The 22,404-nt window shown below is 34.0% G+C and overlaps 2 protein-coding genes across 2 annotated transcripts; both read left to right on the forward strand.

Moving 5' to 3' along the window:
- Nucleotides 1–7,277: 7,277 nt before the first annotated feature.
- LOC306666697 (olfactory receptor 2J3-like) lies at nt 7,278–8,201 on the forward strand (the record flags this gene model as incomplete). Its single annotated transcript, XM_079148919.1, has 1 exon — nt 7,278–8,201. One exon carries the CDS (start codon nt 7,278–7,280, stop codon nt 8,199–8,201), a length of 924 nt encoding a protein of 307 aa, XP_079005045.1.
- A 10,759-nt stretch (nt 8,202–18,960) lies between these two features.
- On the forward strand, nt 18,961–19,899 carry LOC306666677 (olfactory receptor 2B11-like; the record flags this gene model as incomplete). Its single annotated transcript, XM_079148899.1, has 1 exon — nt 18,961–19,899. One exon carries the CDS (start codon nt 18,961–18,963, stop codon nt 19,897–19,899), a length of 939 nt encoding a protein of 312 aa, XP_079005025.1.
- Nucleotides 19,900–22,404: the final 2,505 nt, after the last annotated feature.

Below are 22,404 nucleotides of genomic sequence, written 5' to 3' on the forward strand. Positions count from 1 at the left end.
AAAACTAACCAATGTGTATACTGCTGCTCAGTGGACCTTATGCTGAGTAGGAGGAATGATGATAAACATTCTATTTAATGGTGAAATCTTTACAACAAAGATTCCAGATTAGAAAAATGTGAACTATACCGTCTTTAATACTTCTATTCGATATTAGTTTAAAAGTCTTCACTACTTAAATTAGTAAATTAAGGAATAATGATCTATGAATATTGAAAGCACCACAACATAATTTATTCATGTACAGTGATTTGCTATGTCTAAAAATCTCCAGATGATTTTTATATACATTCTACTTAGAATTGAGATTCTTGGAAAGTTTGCTGGTTGTCAAAACAGTAACACAAAAATCAAGTTTATTGCTATGTGCTACCTAGAAAATATTTTTGGAATATCATTTATATTTTTTATAAAAATGGTTAGTACTAACACTACCAGAATTGTGTGAAAACATTATGGAAAAATCCACAAAGCTTTCTAAATAAGTGTAGGTTGGATATGCTTAAATATAATTTCCCTCATATTTTTACACTATGGAAATAACAGAGGAAGACAATTCCAGGTAACAGAAACAGCCAGTACAAAATCTCTGGCATTTCTGAAGGACAAAGTGGTAGTTAGGAGGGATAGGAGCTTTCAGAGGACTGCCGATTGTCCACTGCATTTACCAACATGGAAGCCATTAATGATCTTGATAAGAGTTCTCTAAATGGTTGGGGGAGATAAATTACTAATGGTATTAGTTTAATACAAAGTCATAGAGAACACTTTAAGAGAATTATTACTTTAATAATAGAGGTAATTAATACATTAATCATAGAGAATACTCTAATTCTGCTATAAATGGAGCAAAAACAGAATAATAGCTAGAAGAGAAAATTAGGTTCTCAAGTGTTTTTATTTTGTTTTTTATATTTGTACAGTAACGGAAATCTGAATACTCAAATGGTGCAAATGAATCATCCTGGATTTCTATTCTTGAGGATGTGTTTTTTGTAACAATTTCTAATAAAAATATAAGTTTCAGTCAGGGTTTAGTGCATAAATTAAAAGACATTTTAAATAAAAGGTGTGTAATGCTGAATATTAGCTACAAAATCAGTGAAATATCTGAAGAAAAAACTCTGGGCTAGGTTTTCTCTGAAGAGCTGACCTATCAGCAGGCTACTCTGGGAGTGATAAGGCTGTCATCAAGACTACTGAACTTAAGAGCTTCTGTGGGACAAAAGAAACAACATAGCAAAGAGACAACCTATGGATTGGTAGAAAATATTTGAAAATATCTGATACTGCTAATCAAAATATATGAGGAATGCAGATATTTCAATTAGCAAGAAAATAATGTGATTATAATCAGGCAAAGGACTTACCTAGACTTTCTCAAAAGAGGACATCAAAAATATTCAACATTACTAATCATTCAGGAATTATGAATTAAAAACACAAAAAATCACCTTACATCTCAGAATGCCTATTATCACAAACAAACAAACAAAAAACCCAACAAACAACAAGTGTAAGAATGTGAAGGAAGGCTGGGCGTGGTTGCACACACCCGTAATCCCAGTAGCTTGGGAGGCTGAGGCAGGAGGATGGCAATTTCAAAGCCAGCCTCTATGAATTAGTGAGGTCCTCAGGAACTTAGTGAAACCCTGATGCTATTAAAAAATATATATTAAAAAAGGGCTGGAAATGTGGCTCAGTGATTAAGTGCCCCTGGGTTCAATCTCCAGTACCAAAACAAACAAACCAAAGAATGTGGAGAAGGGAATCTCTGTATACTCTTAGAATGTAATAAGTAGAGCTATTATTGAAAATATGAAGAAGTTTCCTCACAAAACTAAAAATAGCATTACCATATGATCCAGCAACTCCTTTCTGGATATCTATCAAAAAAAATGGATATGAATAGGTCAAGAAGATATTGTCATATTACGTCTGCTCTTGATGACTCTCTAGAGAGTGGTTAGAAATACTAGCCCTCCCTTAACCGACTCCAATTGAGGCAGTTGTGAATCTTTACAGTGTACTTTTCATAAGATATTTCTTTATCCTTGAGGTCAGTTTGATGTCTAATGGTCCTACGTTTGAACAGGTGTCTCCTCTCACTGTGAACTTGTTTACACTTGCACACACCCTGTGGTTCTTCTCTGACCTGTGTCCAGTTTATTCCTATCAGTGTGGCCACTCTCTAGGGGAACTTTGATCAGAAAAGCCCTTAGGTTTTGGTGTGTTAGTTAAGTGAAACAGGTATCAAGGAGATAGCAAAACAAAACATATGATTAACAGAGATTTTACAAATCCAACAGAGAGGAGGGTGACATGCCTCTTAGAGTCAACAGAAAGTGAAAGAGCCCCCATAGACATCAGTGCTCAACCAGTGCTTGGGGTTGGGTGACAAGAGGGCGGGGCAGAGGAGAGAGAGAGGAGAGAGAGGGGAGGGGGGGGGAGAGAGAGAGAGAGAGAGAGAGAGAGAGAGAGAGAGAGAGAGAGAGAGAGAGAGAATAAGAATGAATGAGAATGCAATATACCTGAGGACTAAAGTCTAAGAGTATTGGAGTTTATGGCATTACCCAAGCAGGTAATTGTACTTGGGTTTAGGGCAAGCTGGCATGAGTCTATGAGGTCCATGCTATGGATGTGAGGTGTTCACTGCAGCATACATATAAGCAGTAGGGTGAGTCAAGTATATGGTATATAGTTCTCCGATGAGGAAGTTGTCCCCAGGAGGCAGCTGTATAAGGCAGGCATCTTGATTGACTGATTTAAGGAGCATGAGGAAGGCAGAGAACTAGAAACTGTTAAGGGTAACTAAGTCCTCCTTCTAATGTGAGAAAGTCCAATTTATATGAAAAATGGTATCTAGGTAACATCAAAATATAAGAATTTATGACAGATATATGTACTCTCTTGTTCATTGCCTCATTTTTCAGCATAATGTAGATATGGAAGGAACCTAAGTATCCGTTAACAGAAGGATGGATGAAAGATAAGGTATATTTACACAATGGAATAGTATTCCACTTGAAAGAAAGGAGAAAATTTGTGATGAAATGAATGAACCTGGAGGACATTTTGCTCAGGGAAATTAGCCAGACACAGAAAGACAAATGTTGTATAATAACTCTGTATGATACAGGAAATCTAAAAGAATCTGACTCACAGCAGTTGAAAGTGGAATGATGTTGGGGCTATGCCATGTGGACTACACCAAGATGGCGCCTGGCAGCCAGCCAGAAGTTGTTTTGATCACATGGGTGGTGAGGAAGTGGTTAACAGAAACACTCAGGTGCTTATCATTGGCTGTATCAAATAAGTCCACGCACACAACTGCACATGTGTTCCCCAGTGCTCCTGCTCATGCGTGCTCGTTTTGACCTTTACCGTGATTGGACAGCTAGCTCCTCACCTGATCTTCACTTAACTAGTGTTGGCCCCACCCTCCGCCTCCTGGAGGGAATATATGCCTGCTCTCCTTGAGTGCCAGTGTTCCGGGTTCCTGAATCATCAATAAACTGCTTCAAATTGAAGAGTCTCGCTGCCCGTTTGTCTCCCACGCCAAATTGACTCCGCTGGACGGCGTCAGAATGATTGTTAACTGAATCTGGGGTTGGAGGAAGAGCAACAGAAAGGAGAAGTGTTTTGCCAAAGGGAACAAAGTTAAGTTAGAACAAATTCAAGAGATCTAATGCATCATATAGTGAAAACATTTAAGAATATTTATGTTTCAAAATTGCTAACGAGATTTTTTTAAAAACATTTCACCACAAGAAATATTATGTGAGGTGATAAATATGTTAATTAATTTGGCTTGATCATTCCACATCATGTGCATACATCTAAATATCACATTGTACCCTAAATATATCAATATAATTTGTCAATTGAAACAAAATGAAATACATAGAAAGTTTAAATGATATTTGGATTACTTACTAAACCTTTGAAAGGATAAATTTGGAATTGAATTTTTTCTTTTTACAGTGCTGGAAATGGAACCCAACGACTTGCATATGCTAGGTAAGCACTCTATTACTGAGTTGCATACCCGGCACATTTGGAAATGAACATAAAAGGCAATCAGGAGGATACATATATTGTAGGAGAGCTCTACTTATTTGAACTTCTATATGAAGTTTAGTATTTGCATATTTCAGTTTTTCAATTTCATAGCATCTAATCCTTCACTTCTTCTAACAGGTTGTCTTATAAACTTGACTCTTTGTCTCATGGACAACTGAGGGAATAAGTCAGATGACTCAGGGTAACACATTTCCTTCATTGTTAATATGACTCACAGCATCTTTGTCCACAATGGTTGTTGATAAATTCACTGTCCTTTTAGGAAGACCACAACACCATACTGAAGGTATTTCTGTGAAAAGTTTTATTCTGCAAACGCCACACCATTCTAACCAGGACAGCTGCTGGAAGGGCGTTAATTGTAACTTTGGGATTTATTCTCCCAAAGGCCTCAGAGAAAAAAATTCCATTATTCATTTTATTTCCATAAAGGTCCCATTTGGTCTGTGTTAAGGAGTCTATCCCCTGATACCTTGAATACCCTAATGTGTTTCCACATTCTGATAAAGCAAATCTTTTGGACAAACTGAAGTTTTACCTTCTTTGAAAATGATAATCACAGTTATCTTCATACTCTGCTCTCTAGAGTAAGATTTAGCACCTTAGCAAAAATGGCATAAGAAAACAATTAGGTTCATACTGTCAATTGTATGACAAGCAGTGAAGCCCTCTATCAGTTTACATATGGTGAGGTCATAGACCAAGAAAAGAATGACAGGGAAGATGGACAAACACAGTAAGGTCAGTATTGACAGAAGGTGATGGAGCACTACTTAAGAAAGCAGGCAGATTGTTCTTAAATTTCAAATTGCTAAAAGAGTAGATTTAGAATGCTCTGTCTATAAAAAGTGATAAAATACGTGAGGTGATCGATATGTTGACCAGTTTGATAAAATCATTTCACAATGTATATATATTTCAAGACACTACATTGTGTCCTGTGAATATATATAGGTGCTATAGTTTGACACTAGAATGTCCCCAAAAATTTATGTCATCGAATTGTGGTCCTTCATAAGCAAAGTTTCAGAAATGAGGATTTTAGGCAAGGATTAGTACTTTGACCTCATCAACAATTAATCCACTGATAGTTAAATAGATGACTAGAAAGTGGCCCTAGTTGGAGGAAGTGGGTCACTGGGGACATATCCTGAAAGGATTGATCAACTTACTTGGCCCCTTTCTTTCTCTTTGCTTCCTGACTGCTGTGAGCTGACAGCTTTCCTCCACCACCCTTCTGTCATGATGTTCTGCCTCCTCTCAAGCCCAAAGCAATGGAGTCAGCAATCCATGGACTCTGAAACCGTGAGCCCAGAATAAACTTTTCCTTGTTTAAGTTGTTTTGTCAGGTGTTTTGGTCACAGCAACAAACAGCTGACTAATGAAATAAATTTATTAATCAGTGAAAATTAAAATAGTAAACCATGTGGGAATGAATAAGAGAATTAGAAAAATGTCTGTTTGTAATAGTAGGATCAACAATGCTAAGTGATACTTTTGCCTGATAGTGTTTGATTTAAAAGAGAAAATATCTTAATCCACAGCTCTTTGAAATTGTGTTTGATAGGGTCTTCCTTTACCTTTTTTTCCCCCACCAAAAAGAAAATTAAAACTCTGAATTTTTCTTTACATGAGTCATCTATTTTATTTTTGGTCCCTTATTTCTCATGCATTTTTTTTTATTTGTAGAAGAATGCTAGAAGGTATGTTAAACAGTAGATTAAGAAATAGGTACCACATTAAAATTAATGTTGTAAAGAGTCCAAGCAGCTGCATCACAGGAAGTGATTTGAGTTGAGGGACTTTGCACACACCTCTCGTACCTTAGACACCCTTTACATCTTTTTTAAGAGACAAAATTGCAGTAGTTGAGGCATGAAGTGTTTCCCAAAAGACTGAAGGTGAGTCTATTTAACTGAATTTATCTTTGCAATATTTTGTAAGATTATGAGAAGAAGAACTGGCTGTGATGAAAGGGGAGCAGTGGTAAGACAAAACCATTCAGAAATATTTAAATGGTGGGTTACTGTATTGAATAGAAAACACTATCTAATAAAAGAGTATTCATCTTTCCTATGAATGATTGAACAGAGAAAATAGGCATATGAAAGTTATCAGTGCACATATTTTTTAACAAAGGAATAACTAGTACAGAATTTGTTATTAGATTTTACACAGGGTTCACATATCTTCAATTATATTTTAATATTAGTTAATGTCTAATCAGAAACCTCATTATGAATAATGGAAAACCTGACTTGCAACTCAGGCTTGAAATAACTCCTCATTTATTGTCCTGAAGCATATGAAACTTCAGAAACTCTCTTTAAATCCTGTTGTACTGGTCTCACAGACCTGTGATATACATACTTTAAAGTCCAAGTACTAAAATTAGAGCTGCTCTCATCTCTCCTACATCCCTAAACCCTCCATTTTCCTCTTTGCTCACTCCCTACACTTTTAGTGTAATTATCTTTGTGTAAAAAGGGTCATTTTTGTTAGTGTTATTTGCATTTAAAATTGAGAGCATTCCATCACTGATTTCTCCAATCAGCTTTGCTTGTTCAATGAACACTAGTGAGTTGGTATATATGCATATGGGTGTGTTCACACTTCCATCTGCATGTTATTTTTGTCTAGAAATAAGCTGTTAGCATAAATAATGTTAATATTTTGTTATTTGTATAAATTTCATTAAAATTATTTTTCAGCTAACATTATTAACATTTTAAAGTTATTCTCAAATTATATTTCTTCACTCTTATCTATTTGAAAAATCGTTAAGACTTAAGTTATTCTTTTCTCTGCAACTACAAAATTTGAAATAACCTGAAAGAGTGGAAAAGAGAATTGCATTAAATGTTTATATAAGAGTTTTTTTAAATAAAACTTGTCCTTTCTAGCCATGGAATATCATACAATTATTAATCCAAATACTAATTTCAAATACTAATTTAGGGATTATATGAAGTCAGTCATTTGAGAAGTTACTTATTATTTCTGCAAAAAGGCAAACATCTGAATGGAAAGTACAAAGAAAAAGAGAAAAATTCTTACTGCCTTTAAAGGCACACAGTGTTACACTTAGAAGTGACATATATTTTTCTCTGATCTTTTTGCAAGTATTTGACAATGTGTGGAAAGCCTTCAAAGTTATGTGATTCTTTCCTAAAATTCAGGAAAAAAATTGAACGATGATGGAAAAAAATGTAAGTTCTGAAGGCTACTTTATTCTACTGGGGTTTTCTAAGTGGCCTCACCTGGAAGCAGCTCTCTTTGTGGTTATTTTGATATTCTACTTGATGACACTGATAGGCAACCTGTTCATCATCATCCTGGCACGCCTGGACTCCCGTCTCCACACTCCCATGTACTTCTTCTTATCAAACCTTTCCTTTCTGGATCTCTGCTATACCACAAGCTCCATCCCCCAGCTGCTGGTGAACCTCTGGGGCCCAGAGAAGACCATTTCTTATGCCAGTTGTATGGTTCAGCTCTACTCTTGCCTTGCTCTGGGAACCACTGAGCGCGTGCTTTTGGTGGTGATGTCTTATGACCGTTATGTAGCAGTGTGCAGACCCTTGCATTACACTGTCCTCATGCACCCTCGACTCTGCCACATGTTGGCTTTGGTTTGTTGGATAAGTGGCTTTACTACCTCAGCACTTCATTCCTCCTTCACATTCTGGGTACCCTTGTGTGGACATCATCAGGTGGATAACTTCTTCTGTGAAGTTCTGGCATTGCTACAATTATCCTGTGTTGATATCCATGCTAATGAGCTGACTCTTATGGTGATGAGCTCCATTTTTGTTGTCATACCACTTATTCTCATTCTCAGCTCCTATGGTGCCATTACTAAGGCTGTGCTGAAGATGCAATCCACTACTGGACTTCAGAAAGTTTTTGGGACGTGTGGAGCCCACCTTATGGTTGTTTTCCTCTTTTTTATTCCAGTCATGTGCATTTATCTCCAGCCACCAACAGAAAATTCTCAAGATCAAGGCAAGTTCATTGCCCTGATTTACACTGTTGTCACCCCTAGCCTCAACCCTCTCATCTACACCCTCAGAAACAAAGATGTCAGAGGGGCACTTCGGAGATTAATGGGGTATTAGTGGGAGATGGACAAAGTAACCACAGTTTTCTTCATTGTAACTGGACAATCTTGAAGTATGATTTCTTTGCTTCTTTGAAATTTATTTTTAGTTGTCAACAATTCACCATACTTTGATTTGTTCACTTCTAAGTTTATAGTTATTTTTAGTGATTAATTTTGAAATAATATTAAGAAATAAACTTTTTTGATTTGTACCAAGTTAGGCTTTAAAAATTGTGTATTTCAGGGTTGGGGATATAGCTTGGTTGGTAAAGTGCTTGCCTTGCAAATACAAGGCCCAGGGTTCAATCCCCAGTACCACAAAAAAAAAAAAAAAAAAATTCTGTATTTTATTTCATTTGACTGAAATATTAATGTACAGAAATGCCTCTGTATGTATGTGTGCACATGCATTTTTTGTCATTATGAAGAGATTATTGCAAACACATTTGACAGAAATTAATATGCTAATATATAAACTTGCCATTTATAAATAAAATTATGTATGTATGTGTGTATGTGTGTGTATATATAAGTTTAGAGAGAGAAAGAGAGAGAGGGATGGGGGGAGAGTGAGACAGAGAGAGAAGGGTAACATAGCTTATGGTGTTTTTGGTCATTGAACAGGCTTGAAATTAGCTAAAAAGTGTCACAGTAAAGGCAAATGGTAAATATGATGAATAACATCATCTATTATATGGTGAACTCTGAAGTACACTTTTTTCAAGATGCTAAATTATATGAATAATTTACTTAGTGGGTCTCTATAACTTGTCATATGACGCAGTATAAATAAATATTTATTCAAAATAATTCATTTGTTCTTCCACCCACACCTGGACTGCATTGATTCTTCATTTACTTCATTAGCTAAATCTTAGAGCATTTTCTGTCTCCTGAGTGGGATTCATGGTAACACAAATTAATATACCACACCTTGTGTCTGAACAGAACTTTCTTTTGGAGAAAATAGCAACATAAGATAAAAGTTGATCTATCTGTATGTGAGTTAATTTGTTACTAGACTTTTAAAAATTAAAACAAAACAAGAAATTGGGCAATAGGTTTTGAAATTAAATACCAGTTGGTAATTCTGGTAGGAAATTGGTGCTGTTAAATTCAATAAGAGAAAAAAATCATAAATTATTTTTGCATTAGCTGGTTTAGTCATTGACATATTGATACTATCTTAAAACTTATTAAAGATTTTATATTAAAACATAATTTGTACCTATTTATGAGAATAGTGTAATAGTTTGATGCATGTACACAATATGAACTGATCAAATCAGGGAAATTAATATTTCTATCTCCTTACCATTACTATGTGTTTAAAAGACCTTTTAACATTGTTCTTTGCTGAATGGTGTTACTTTAAAAAAGTTTTTACTTTTATTTTTATTTTTCCAACTTTATGAAGAGAAAAATAAAATTATATATATTCACAAATAAAATTATATATATTCAAAGTACACAAAGCAAAATGATGAGCCTAGATATGTGTGTGTGTTGAAATGATTACCCTAATCATATTAACACATCCATCATTTCACATGGTTACCATGTCATGTGTATGAGTGTGTGTCGGGTTGGACATGTAAAATATAATACTAAGCAAGTTTCAAATATGTAGTATGGTATTATGAACTTTCTTCACCATGATCTGTATTACATCCTCAGCACTTACTTATTTTATAACTCAGTTCTCTATCATTTGACCAACTTCTCTTTTTTCCCACTCCATAGTCCCTGGAAACCACCATTCTAATCTCTGCTTGTATAAGTTCAGTTCCTTATATTATACATTTATGTGCAATCATGTGGTATTTCTTTTTCTGTGTATATTTACTTCATTTATCATAATGACCTGCAGTTTCTTCCATGTTGTCCTAAGTAGCAGGATTTTATTATTTTTATGGATGAATATCATTCCATTATTTAACATATTATATATTCTAGGGTGTGTGTGTGATGTCTTCTTTGTCCATTCACCTATCAATGAACACTCAGGGTGTTTTCTTACCTTGGCTATTGTGCTGCAATGACTATGGGAGTACAGATATATCTTTGAGGTACTGATTTCATTTCTCTAGAATATATGCCCAAATGTGGAATGGTGAATCATATGTTAGTTATATCGTAGTTTTTGAGAAAACTTCCAAACCATTTTGAAATATTTTCCATATTTAATGTTAAAAGGAATATCATCCATATACTTCGATTTATTACTCTTAGTGATAGTTAATCATATTGATGATCAGAGCTGAGAGACACTGTCAAGTAGTGAAGCAGAGATAGGCCTCTCACTGCCTTCTCCTTTTTCAGGGTACCTAGAATTACATAGGTGGTGTGATTACATCCTGATATTGTGATTTATAGACTCTAAATAATGAACATTCATAAACTGGGAACCATTAAGTGAAATAATATTAGATCATCTAATATCTGAAGCATATAAAGGTAGAATGAAAAGTTAATTTATCCAATGAACATCTTAATAAGTTGTCTGAAAAATCATTAATAAAAGTCTTTGGTACAGCTATTTTACTTTTCTTTTTAAACAATATGGATATCTATCATTAGTAAGGATACAACAAAATAAATGTATATGTATTATTCACTTAAAAACTGCATTTTTGTAATTCTCGAATATATCCTACATATCTCTCCTAGCATCACCAATTGGAATAGATCTTTGCACATCTCCCTTCAAACAGACAGATTCAGTTGAAGTTGGTCAGCTTATAGGAATAGTGGTCTAAAGAAAAACTATTTGAATGTACCATCTTCGTAATTATAAATAGATACCATATGATCTAATAATAAAAATACTGAATAAAAATACTGAATGTATATTCAAAAGAAACGAATTCAGCAGGTCTAAAAAACATCTGTACACATAAGTTTGATGTAAGCTCTATTCATAATAGCCTACAAATAGCAAAAGTCTAAGTGTTCATCAACAAAGTCAATTAAGAATTGTCCTAATATGCAAAAGAGAATGTTATTTAGCCACAGAAATGGATGATATTTTGCAATTTGCAACAACATGAATGGAACTGGAGATCAATATGCTCAACATAATCTAGACACAGAAAAAGAAGTATCAAATTATCTAACTCATGTAGAATCTCTTATAAATTGACTAGAATCATGGTTATAGGAGATTCTGATGTTCATTGCATAGAAATGTGATTGTAGTTAATTATGTACCATGTGCTTCAAAAAAACTAGTAGAAATTAGTTCGAAATTTTTAATAAGGAAATTATAAATGTTTAAGGAGATAGATATATGTACTCTTATTTAAACATATACAATATATATGTAGACTCTGTACCTATTAGAAGAAAAAGGCTCAAATCTTCATCTTGTCTGCTTAGATTCTGACTTCCTTAACAAGACACCTAAAGTGCAAGAAGTAAAATCAAGAATCAATAAATGGGACAGATTCAAATTAAAAAGTTTCTTTTCAGCAAAGTAAACAATCAAGAATGTGAAGAAAAAGCCTACAGAATAGGAAAAAATATTGACCACACACACCTCAAATAGAATATTAATCTCCAGGATATAAAAAGAACTCAAAAAACTTATTATCAAAAAAAAAATTAACCCAATCAATAAGTGGGCTAAGAAACTGAAGACATTTCACAGAAGAAGAAATAAAATTGATTAACAAATACATGAAAAAATGTTCCACATCTCTAACAATTAGAGAAATGCAAATCAAAACTACTCTTCATCTCACTCCAGTCAGAACAGCAATTATCAAGAATGCAAGCAATAATAAGTGTTGGCAAAGATGTGGGGGAAAAGTTACATTCATACATTGCTGGTGGGAATGCAAATTGGTGCAAGAATTATGGAAAGCATCATGGAGATTCCTCAGAAAACTTGTAGTACAACTAACATTTGACCAAGTTATCCCACTCCTTGGTTTATGCCCAAAGGACTTAATAAGTGTTTCAAAATGTGGGGGAAAAAGTGCATTCATACATTGCTGGTGGGAATGCAAATTGGGTGCAACCATAATAGAAAGCATCATGAAGATTCCTCAGAAAACTTGTAATAGAACTACGATTTGACCCATTTATCCCACTCCTTGTTTTTGACCCAAAGACTTAAAATCAGCATTCTGCAGCAATATAGTCACATCAATGTTTATAGCAACTCAACTCACAATAGCTATGCTATGGAACCGACCTAGGTGTCCTTCAACAGATGAATGGATAAAGAAAATATTGAATATGTACACAATGGAATATTACTCAGCCTTAAAGAAGAATAAAATTATGACATTTTCTATTTAATGGATGGAGCTGGATAATATCATGTTAAGCAAAATAAGTCAATCCCCAAAAATCAAAGGTTGAATATTTTCTCTGATATGTGGATGCTAATTTGCAATAAGTGGGGGATGTCTGGGGAAGAATAGAGTTATATTGAATTAGGCAGAGGGAAGTGAATGGAGGGGAAAGCATATGAGGGTAGGAAGGATAGTAGAATGAATTGGACATTATTGCCCTTTGTGCATATATGACCATACAACTGGCATGATTCCATGTAAAAGCAGAAGAAAAAGAAATTGTACTCCATTTATGTATGATGTGTCAAAGTACATTCTACTATCATGTATAACTAATTAGAACAAATAAAACAAAAACCATATTTGCAGAAAATAAATCACATGATACCATATAAATATTTAAAATTCTATGTATTAAAAGTGAAATGAAATCAGAAAGAAGGTTAATGGGAACATTTTCCAACACTTTTAACCTGACAAATCCTGATCATACAGTTCAGTGTAAAAAGCTTAAAATAATGCATACTGGAAAACAGTATTTGCAAACTTACTACATTTTGTTTATTCAATGTATGGTTTCATGTACAAACCATCGTTAAAAAAAAAGGAATGAAGTCTCAGGGAGAAAAAATAAATACATAAATTGCTTATTGAAAATAATGGAACTGCCATAAGATTCATAGATCTCAACACTGGGTATCTATCCAAAGGAAAGTAAAGCAACATAATGAACCTATATCTGTAATCCCATATTCATTATACCATTTTTCATCATAGTCAAAATATTGATCAATCTAAGTACCCACCGGTGAATAAAGGAAAATGCTTTATAAATGCAAACAAAATACTATTCAACTATAGAAACATGGAAATCCTGCCACTGATGCAAACATGAATGGAAGTGGAGGTCATGATATTAATGCAATAAGCACAGAAAGGGAAACACTGCATGATATCACACTTATATGTGAAGCCAAAATAATTGATTTTATAAAAGTAGAATGTAAAATGGCAGTTCCCAGAAGCTGGAGTGGTGGGAAGCATGAGTTAGGAATATGTTGGTCAACAATATTTCAAGTTATTGAAAGGATAATTCAAGCGATCTATTGTACAACTTGATCTCCTTGTTGAAAATATACAGTAGCCTTGAAAAGTTCTAAGAAGTATATGTAATAGTTCTCACCAAAAAAACATACCTATGTTAAGTAATCATATATTAAATAAAGTAGAATTAGTCAAGGTACAAATTGCTACATTTTGAACCATTACATTTTATATGATAAATACACAAAGTTCACTCCATGAATTGAAAAGAAATAAAGAAAATACAAGGAAAACCCAAGATGAAAATAAACAAAATTGTAAAACAGAAAATTATATAAGTCTCTTTATAATGGAGACTGAATGTTCCCAATGTTCCAAACATAAGACAGCTGATATACTCCAACTCGGGTATTAAGGGTAGTTTTGAAAGGAAGCACTTATAAAGGTGTGGGGTGGATTGAGAAAACCAGAAGTGTGTTCTATATGAGTTTTATGTATGAACTACCCTGGAGCTAGCAATGGTGGAGTGCTTGGTTCTAAATCAAGTCCTAAAGTAGCAAAAGGAAGAAGTTGGAACTGGCAACTGGAAAGTGTCTGAATGTACATGGCCTCCTGGAAGAACTGTGACCTTTGATTGAGTAACAAAGTAAGTGTCATTTTTTTCTGGGTGAGTTGGAATTAGGGGAGAATATCCCAAACCAGCTATTCTCTCATTCTTCGATTCTCAGATGGTGACTCCTATCTGCTAACCCTGACCAGAGGCCACACATCAAGGAATCCTCCTGATCTAGCCTCTAGAGAAATAACACAGTAAAAGTATTAACAGGAAGAATGGAAGGCTACTGCTTAGGAGTGAGCACCTGCACTTGGCCCCCAAATTCCAGAAGAAGCCAAATGGAGTCACTCAGCTCAGATGTCACATAGTCAAAATGTAAACTTTAAGGAAATAGATCTTCCAAAAGAAGAGTTATTCCTGAAAATGTGAGATTCTAGTCTACCTAGTTAGTGTGGTAATGAAGTTCCATGTGCTTTACCCATTAAAAAAAAAAAAAAAAAAAAAAAAAAACGGAAAATAAATTTCAAGTGACCTGACAACCAATCAACTTTTTTGAGTACTATCTCCTTATCCTCATCTTACAAAATTCTGTTTTGACATTGTCATGAGAGAATTGTCTCCTATATTGGAAAATGGAAGCTACTGGGGATCATGAATTTAAAAAAAGAAAATCTGATATATAACTAAATGTGTCATAATTTTATCTTTTGAAAAGACATATATATTGAGATAGAGAATGAATTTTGGGAAGAGATAGGAGTGGAGACTGTCCATCACATACATAAAGTGTAAATATGTTGTCATTTAACACTAGTGGTACCATTAGAAAAAACAGAAAGTGGTCAAAGGGAAACATTTCCAACTCAACATACTTGATTTTGTTTTCAGAATAATGTAGCTAATACAAGTAAATTGAAAATCTTAATGTTATCTCTGTGTGCGTCTAGTAAGTGGAGAGAGACAAAGATACAGTACAGAGACAGAAGATCATAATTTCATAGTTTTCTTATACAAGAATTCTATATCTTGAAGGTTGTTTTAAAAATCACTTGAAGTTTTCTCATTAGAAAAATCATTTTTTTCTTCTTTCAAAATTCTGCTCCATTATTGTTATAACTATAGATGATGAAATCTCTGTGAGTTCTTCTCAGATTTGTCAAATAAGAAATTGAAAGATTCCAAAATAGATTCTCCAGAATTATTTATTCAAACTAGTTCTACTCTAATTGTACCTTGCTTATTTATTTTTATTTTAGTTAGTTAGTTTTAATTGTATTCTCTTTGAAATTATTTAAGTGTGTTGGGAAAGGGGATGAGTTCATTTTAAACCAATCTAAAAACCAGACCAACTCCCAACATCAGCCAGGAGGTAATTAATTGGACATAAGATGCATTTCCATGGAGACTTTTTTCAAAGGATCTTGCTAATCAACTCGCCTGGGAGAAAGGTGAATGAATGGCCTATAACTATGCCCAAAAGTCTCAGGAGTACTATACAAATAGCACTCCCACCAGGCATGTTTGATATTTTCTACTCTTGCCTTCCCAACATAGCCTTTTTTCTCTTTGCTATCCCATGTCACCTGGAAAACTAACTTCTGAACACAATATTTAAATACTCATCTCTTACTATGATTTCTGAAAGCTTGAAAAATTCAAGTGTATTCCTTCCTTTTCATTGAATGTTATTTAACAAAATAAGGTAAGAAAAAAAATACATGTATTTACAGGCCATGAAATACATGGAAGTTTGAGATGTGTAATAGATACAAGATCATTCTGCCTACTATAAATACAAGAGAAAGAATACTTCATTTCAAGGAGCATTTTCTAAACTTTTAAACTGCTACTTTGCTGGCTCTAGGAACAATTAGACTTCTGTCTGTAATTAATCTATTTCTTAGTTCCTCAGATCATACTTACAGTCATTCAAATTATAGTAAACACTATACCCCACACATATTAAATACTCAGATGAAGCATGAAGTCTTCTACAAGTCATGTGAATTTTTTAAATATATAGTCAGAATTTAGTAGATTAACTTGACCTTATATTTTATCCAGATGCTGTAGACTTGAATAAAATTACTTTTATTCTTTCTTATGATCTTTTATTAACTATAAAGTAAAGAGTACTATTATTACAACTAAAATACTACTTGTGAGGAAATGAAGTATAAGGTAAACTATAAAGAAAAGGTGATTAGAGGTACAAAGACTTCAACAGGAATACAGCCTGGCCACTTTTAACATGACTTTATATATTAATGGATATAGTGTAGTGTGTAATAAAATAAGGATGGAAAACCTCTAGAAGTAGAAGGTCCAAAAGTCATGGAATCCAAGAGTTAAAAGTAACTAAATATAATGAGAGTAGCATGCAAACATGAGAAATATAAGAATAGGAGTATAAAGTCCATACACAGCGCTAGAATAGATCACATAAATCTCTATGGTAATACCCAGAGAAATAAAATGCTTTGAGTGAGTCAGTACTCACCAGCAAACCTACATTTCATAGGGTGAAAAATAGGAACAAAGTTCCTGAGTATAAATTCCCTAATGTTACCGTAGACATATTGGTGTAAATAATGTTATTAGAACTAGATGAATAATGGAAGAATCAATGGAGGATCAAGTCTAAAATTACTCTTTAAAAAATGAATGGATGATTCAAGGTAGAAAATTAAGAAAAGTGAATATAATAATGTAAAAAAGAATATATAGTGTCTTATAATGCAATTATTCAATAATGTTGGTAGACTGCAAATTTTAAAATTCAATCCAATTCATTATGCCATGTTTTTATTATTAAATTATTAATTTGAGTATTTATTATTAAATTAATCATTATTAAGTTACTATTGCTGTAACACAGGGTACATTATTTTAAGGGCAACATTAACATTTTAATTCTCAGTAGCTCTATTTGGAACCCCAACAGGTGGCCTTGAGGATTTAATGAAATAGAGATCATTGAAAATGGGCTTTCTAACTCTAAGAACATAATCTGTTTCCATGAAACCATTTGGCTGGAAAAGTAACTTAGAATTTTTTGGTAGGATGCAATCTTCACTTGACATCTGAGTATTCATCACTGTATAGATTGTGATTTTTATGTAGCATACTTTGATAAATGAAAAGCACATAAATTTAAAAATTTAATTTTTGTCTGAAAATATTTCTTCATTCATAACATTATTTTTTTAATTTGCCTTTTAGCTGAAAAACATTGAAATATATCCTGAAAACTATAAAATAATTTCAGGATTTGAATATCTGTGGGGCTGAATTAGGATATCTCCTGATAAAAATTATCCAAAGTTAAAAAATATATTTGTACTTATATATGAAGAATGGTCCCTGTTAGCTGTCCAAATTCTTATGTTGAAAGAGTATAATGAGCTCATTTGATGAAAGAAAATCCAAAAAAGTGGATAAATTAGCTAAAATGTAACATGAAAGTTTAAATACCCAACACTTGAACGAATATTTTTGCATATAAGCAAATAAGTGTATCAACAAATTCCTGATTATGAAGAGACCCAACATTGTAGCTTAACTCTTTCAATTTATGGGGGGAAGGAAGGGGGATGGGAATGGGAAAGACAGTAGAATGAATTGGACATAACTTTCCTCTATTCATATATGAATACACAACCAGTGTAACTGCACATCAGGTACAACCAAAATGGGGAGTGATACTCCATGTATTAAAAAACAAAATAAAACAAAAATCAATAAAAATGTGGGTCATTGATAACTGTAAACATATGGAAATTGATGTTAAGTGTTTACATTTTTTGACTAGCTTCAAATACATAAGATATATTCATTTGAATTCAAAACCTCACTCTTTGTAAAGAAAATGTTATTAATCAATTGACTAGATGGATGTGGTGAGAGTTTATTTATTCAGGTTTTCTCTTCCTCAGTCTTCTGTTACCTCTACCTGAACAATTTCATGATTCTGTTTTTTCTTTCTTTCCTTTGTCCTTTCCTTCATGATTCTATTTTCTTCTTCTTTCTTTCTTTTGCCCTTCCTTCCTTCTTTCCTTCCTTCCTTCCTTCCTTCCTTCCTTCCTTCCTTCCTTCCTTCCTTCCTTCCTTCCTTCCTTCCTTCCTTCCTTCCTTCCTTCCTTCTCTTTTCTTTTTTGTATGTTCTTTTGATTTGTATTGTTTTGTTTTAGTACTGGGGATTGAACCTAGAGGCACTTTACCTCTGATGCACATGCCCAGCCCTTTTTATTTATTTATTTTTTAATTTTGAGACAAGGTCTAAGTAAGTTAGTAGGGCCTCAATAATTTGCTGAAGCTGGCCTTCAACATGTAGTCCTCCTCGGTCAGCCTCCTGATTCACTGGGATTACAGGCATGACCCTCCATGCCAGATTACTTTTATGATTATTATATCTGGCAGCAGTGATATAAAATGAGCATTACAATTACTTAACTTCATTTCACATCTACTCTATCAGGCACCTATACACATGAAGTGATGAACTTCATATTAATCTACTCAGTTGATTTTATGCCAAAAAAAGTTGAAAACCAACAATTTGGAGCTTCCAAAACACAGTTGCTTTTTTTTTTTTTCTTCATTTAATCCTTACCAAATCACAAGGCATTAGTTATTGTCCACCTTATTATACAGGAGAGGAAATTCTTTCAGAATGATAGGGTGAATTGTTGACAAATACCTTAAGTTTCTAAGATAGAAGTTTCCTTAGACCACTTCTTGCTGTATGTTATTTCAACCCCAAATCCCTCTATTCTATATTCTGTGAGAGAAAGCAAATGGATTGTCACTTTTTTTTGTCACCGTCATGCTAACTTCCTTGCACTTTCTTTTATAGGTGAAACACATTGAATAGAATGGCTCTAATTAATGAAAGCCATCCTGAGGAGTTTATTCTTCTAGGATTTTCTGACCAACATTGGCTAGAACTTCCTCTATTCATTATTCTTCTCATAACGTACCCCATGGCCTTGCTGGGAAACATAGCCATCATTCTGGTGTCCATGTTAGATGCCCGTCTCAACAGCCCCATGTACTTTTTCCTCACCAACCTCTCCTTCTTGGACATGTGCTACACCACCAGCATTGTGCCTCAGATGCTCTTTAACCTGGGAAGCTCTAAGAAGACCATCAGCTATATGGGGTGTGTAGTTCAGCTTTATATCTTCCACACGATGGGGGGCACAGAATGTCTGCTCCTGGCTGTCATGTCCTTTGACCGCTATGTGGCCATCTGCAGACCTCTGCACTACACCCTCATCATGAATCAGCCCACCCGTGTTCTGTTAGTGTCCACCGTGTGGCTGGGTGGAATAATTTATGCTGTCTCAGAGGCCACCATTACACTACAATTACCTCTGTGTGGCATCAATAAACTGGATCACGTGCTGTGTGAGATTCCAGTTCTTATAAAGACTGCCTGTGGGGAAAAGGAGGCTAATGAGCTCACATTGTCTGTGGTGTGCATTTTTATGTTAGCTGTTCCTCTGTGCTTAATTCTTGCCTCTTATGCCAGTATTGGACGTGCTGTTCTTAACATGAAAACTTCTGAAGGAAAGAAAAAGGCCTTTGGCACATGTTCCTCTCATCTCATTGTAGTTTTCTTATTTTATGGCCCAGGCATTAGTATGTACCTTCAGCCCCCCTCTTCCATTACAAGGGACCAGCCCAAGTTCATGGCTCTCTTCTATGCAGTGGTGACTCCTGCAGCCAACCCCTTCATCTACACTCTGAGGAATAAGGATGTGAAGGGGGCATTAAGCAACCTGGTGAGGAATATTTTCATTTCCAAATAAAAATTTTAAAATATTTCACAATTATGATTATATTTATAAGGGTTTTTCTTATAAACCCATTCATGTCATATTTCTAGTGTTATATGTTCTTCTTGCATAATCTGTCCCATTCATTATATAATTTATTATCTCATTAGCCAAGTACTGTACTTGGCTAATATGTATCAGTATGGGTACAGTGTTCTTGGAAATGGATACAATAATTCTATTTGGGTTGGTACGTAAAGAAATAGTAACTTTTTAAAGTTGTCAAATATTTTGGTAATATGAATTTAGATACAATTGCACTAGTTCCATCTAGTTTTCATAAAAATGATATGACAATCTGTTATCAATGAGTATCTTATTAATGTCACTTGAGAAACTTTTATTCACTCTTGAAATTGTCCTTAATCTGTGTAGACAGCCTGGCTACCCTGGGCATTCTGTATAAATCACTCTATGCTTTCAAAAAATGATTAATCTTTTTTTTTTCTTTCCACATTTGTAATTGGTGCATTATTATGGTTATACATAATGATGGGATATGTTGTTCATATTCATATGTGCAAACAATATAACAATATACATTGGCCCATATCACTCCCCAACACTTCTCACCTTCCTCTCTTTCCAGCCCCCTTATTGTTTTCTTTTACTAATCTTCTTTTTATTTTCATTAGATTCAGGCCCTGCACCCTCTCTTTCTTTTCCATTTTCCTCTCTACCTTCCACATATGAGAGAAATCATATGCCTTTGACCTTCCGAGTTTGGTTTCTTTTGTTCAACATCATGTTCTCTAGTTCCATCTATTTTCATGAAAACAACATAATCTCACTTTTGTTTGTGTGAATAAAACCCCTTGTGTATATATATATATATATCACATTTTCTTTATTCATTTATTTATGAATCGCTACCTTGGTTCCAAGTTTTTTTGTTGTGCATTGTGCTACTATGAATATGGCTATACATGTATCATTATAGTATGACGACTTTGATTCTTTAGGATAAATACTGAAACCTATGGCTGAGTCATATGGTTATTCCATGCCTAATCTTTTGAGTAACTCCTACATTGATCTCCATAGTTACTTCCACAATTATTTATAATCCCACCAGCAGTGTAAAAGTGTTCTTTTTTCTCTACATCATCTGCAGAGACAGGTAATCAATAGACAGGTGATCAACAGAGTTGTAGAGATAAGTAATAATAACTTTACATCATCTATTGAGATATGGTTTACTCTTAAATTACCATTGTAACTAATGCTTACTTTCCACTTTCATAGTGGTTATATGGTTCATATTATCACTTTGATCATGTGATTCTATGTGTGGAAGCTAAAGTATACCCTAGTTGCAGGACTTGATATTAAGAGACAACTACTCCCTAAAGGGCCCACATAAAAAAGGATAAGGAATACATTTCAACCGATGTGAAACATAGGATGTCAGAAAACATTAGGAAACAGATGAAGGTACCTCGAAAGGATATAGTCCCCATGACTGAATTTACAAAAAATGATGTGAATAAAAGCTCAAAGAATTAAAAAACTTGGTCATTCAGTGATGAAAAAAAATAAAAAAATATCTAAGACATGAAATAAACAGCAACAAAAAGAGACAGTGAAAGAGCAATTCCATTAAGAGATATACTTAAAAAAATAATGGAAGACTCAATAAATAAAAATCAGTTGAAAATCTCACCAATTGATTAGCCCATGTATAAGATGGAATTTTATGTTTTGAAAACAAGGTCTATGATCTTGACAACACAGCAGTACAGAACAGACAATGAGAGGTATGAATTGAATATTCAGGAAACTGGAAGCCACATTAAGAGTTCAAACTTCTGAATCCTGGGAATCAAAGAGGGATCTGAGATACAAGAAAAATCCTGAATAACATATCAGTGAATTGATATCAGAAATTTTTCCCAATATTGGGAATGATGTGCATACAGGACACTTTCTGAACCCAAAATACACAAGATCAAAAAGAATCTCTCCACAACATATCATAATTAAAATGCTTAAATTACGGAACAAGGACACAAAAGCCTCATGAGAATATTTGTTTCATATACATATAAATCAATATGTAACCTCCAATTTCCAAGAAAGAAAGAAAGAGAGAGAGAGAGAGAAAGAAGCCCTCTAAAATCCAGGAGGACATGGGACAATGTACACCAATCCCTGAAGTTGCAACAGATCCACACCAAGGAACCTTATAATGAAAATGCCTAAATTTCAATATAAAGATAGAATTTTAAAGTCTGCAAAAGAAAAGCATCAAATTACACAAGGGGGAAACCAATATGGATATCAGCAGATTTCTCAGCCCAGATCATAAAGTTTAGAAGGGCCGAGAACAACATATGTCAAGTTCTGAAAGAAAATGGATGCCAACCAAGAATCTTATACCCAGCAAAACTTACCTTCAGATTTGACGATGAAATAAAATCCTTCCATGGTAAACAAGAATTAAAGAATTTACAAATAGAAAACCTGCACTACAGAAAA

The sequence above is a fragment of the Sciurus vulgaris genome, assembly GCF_902686455.1.
Source record: "Sciurus vulgaris genome assembly, chromosome: 7".
Lineage (NCBI taxonomy): Eukaryota > Metazoa > Chordata > Mammalia > Rodentia > Sciuridae > Sciurus > Sciurus vulgaris.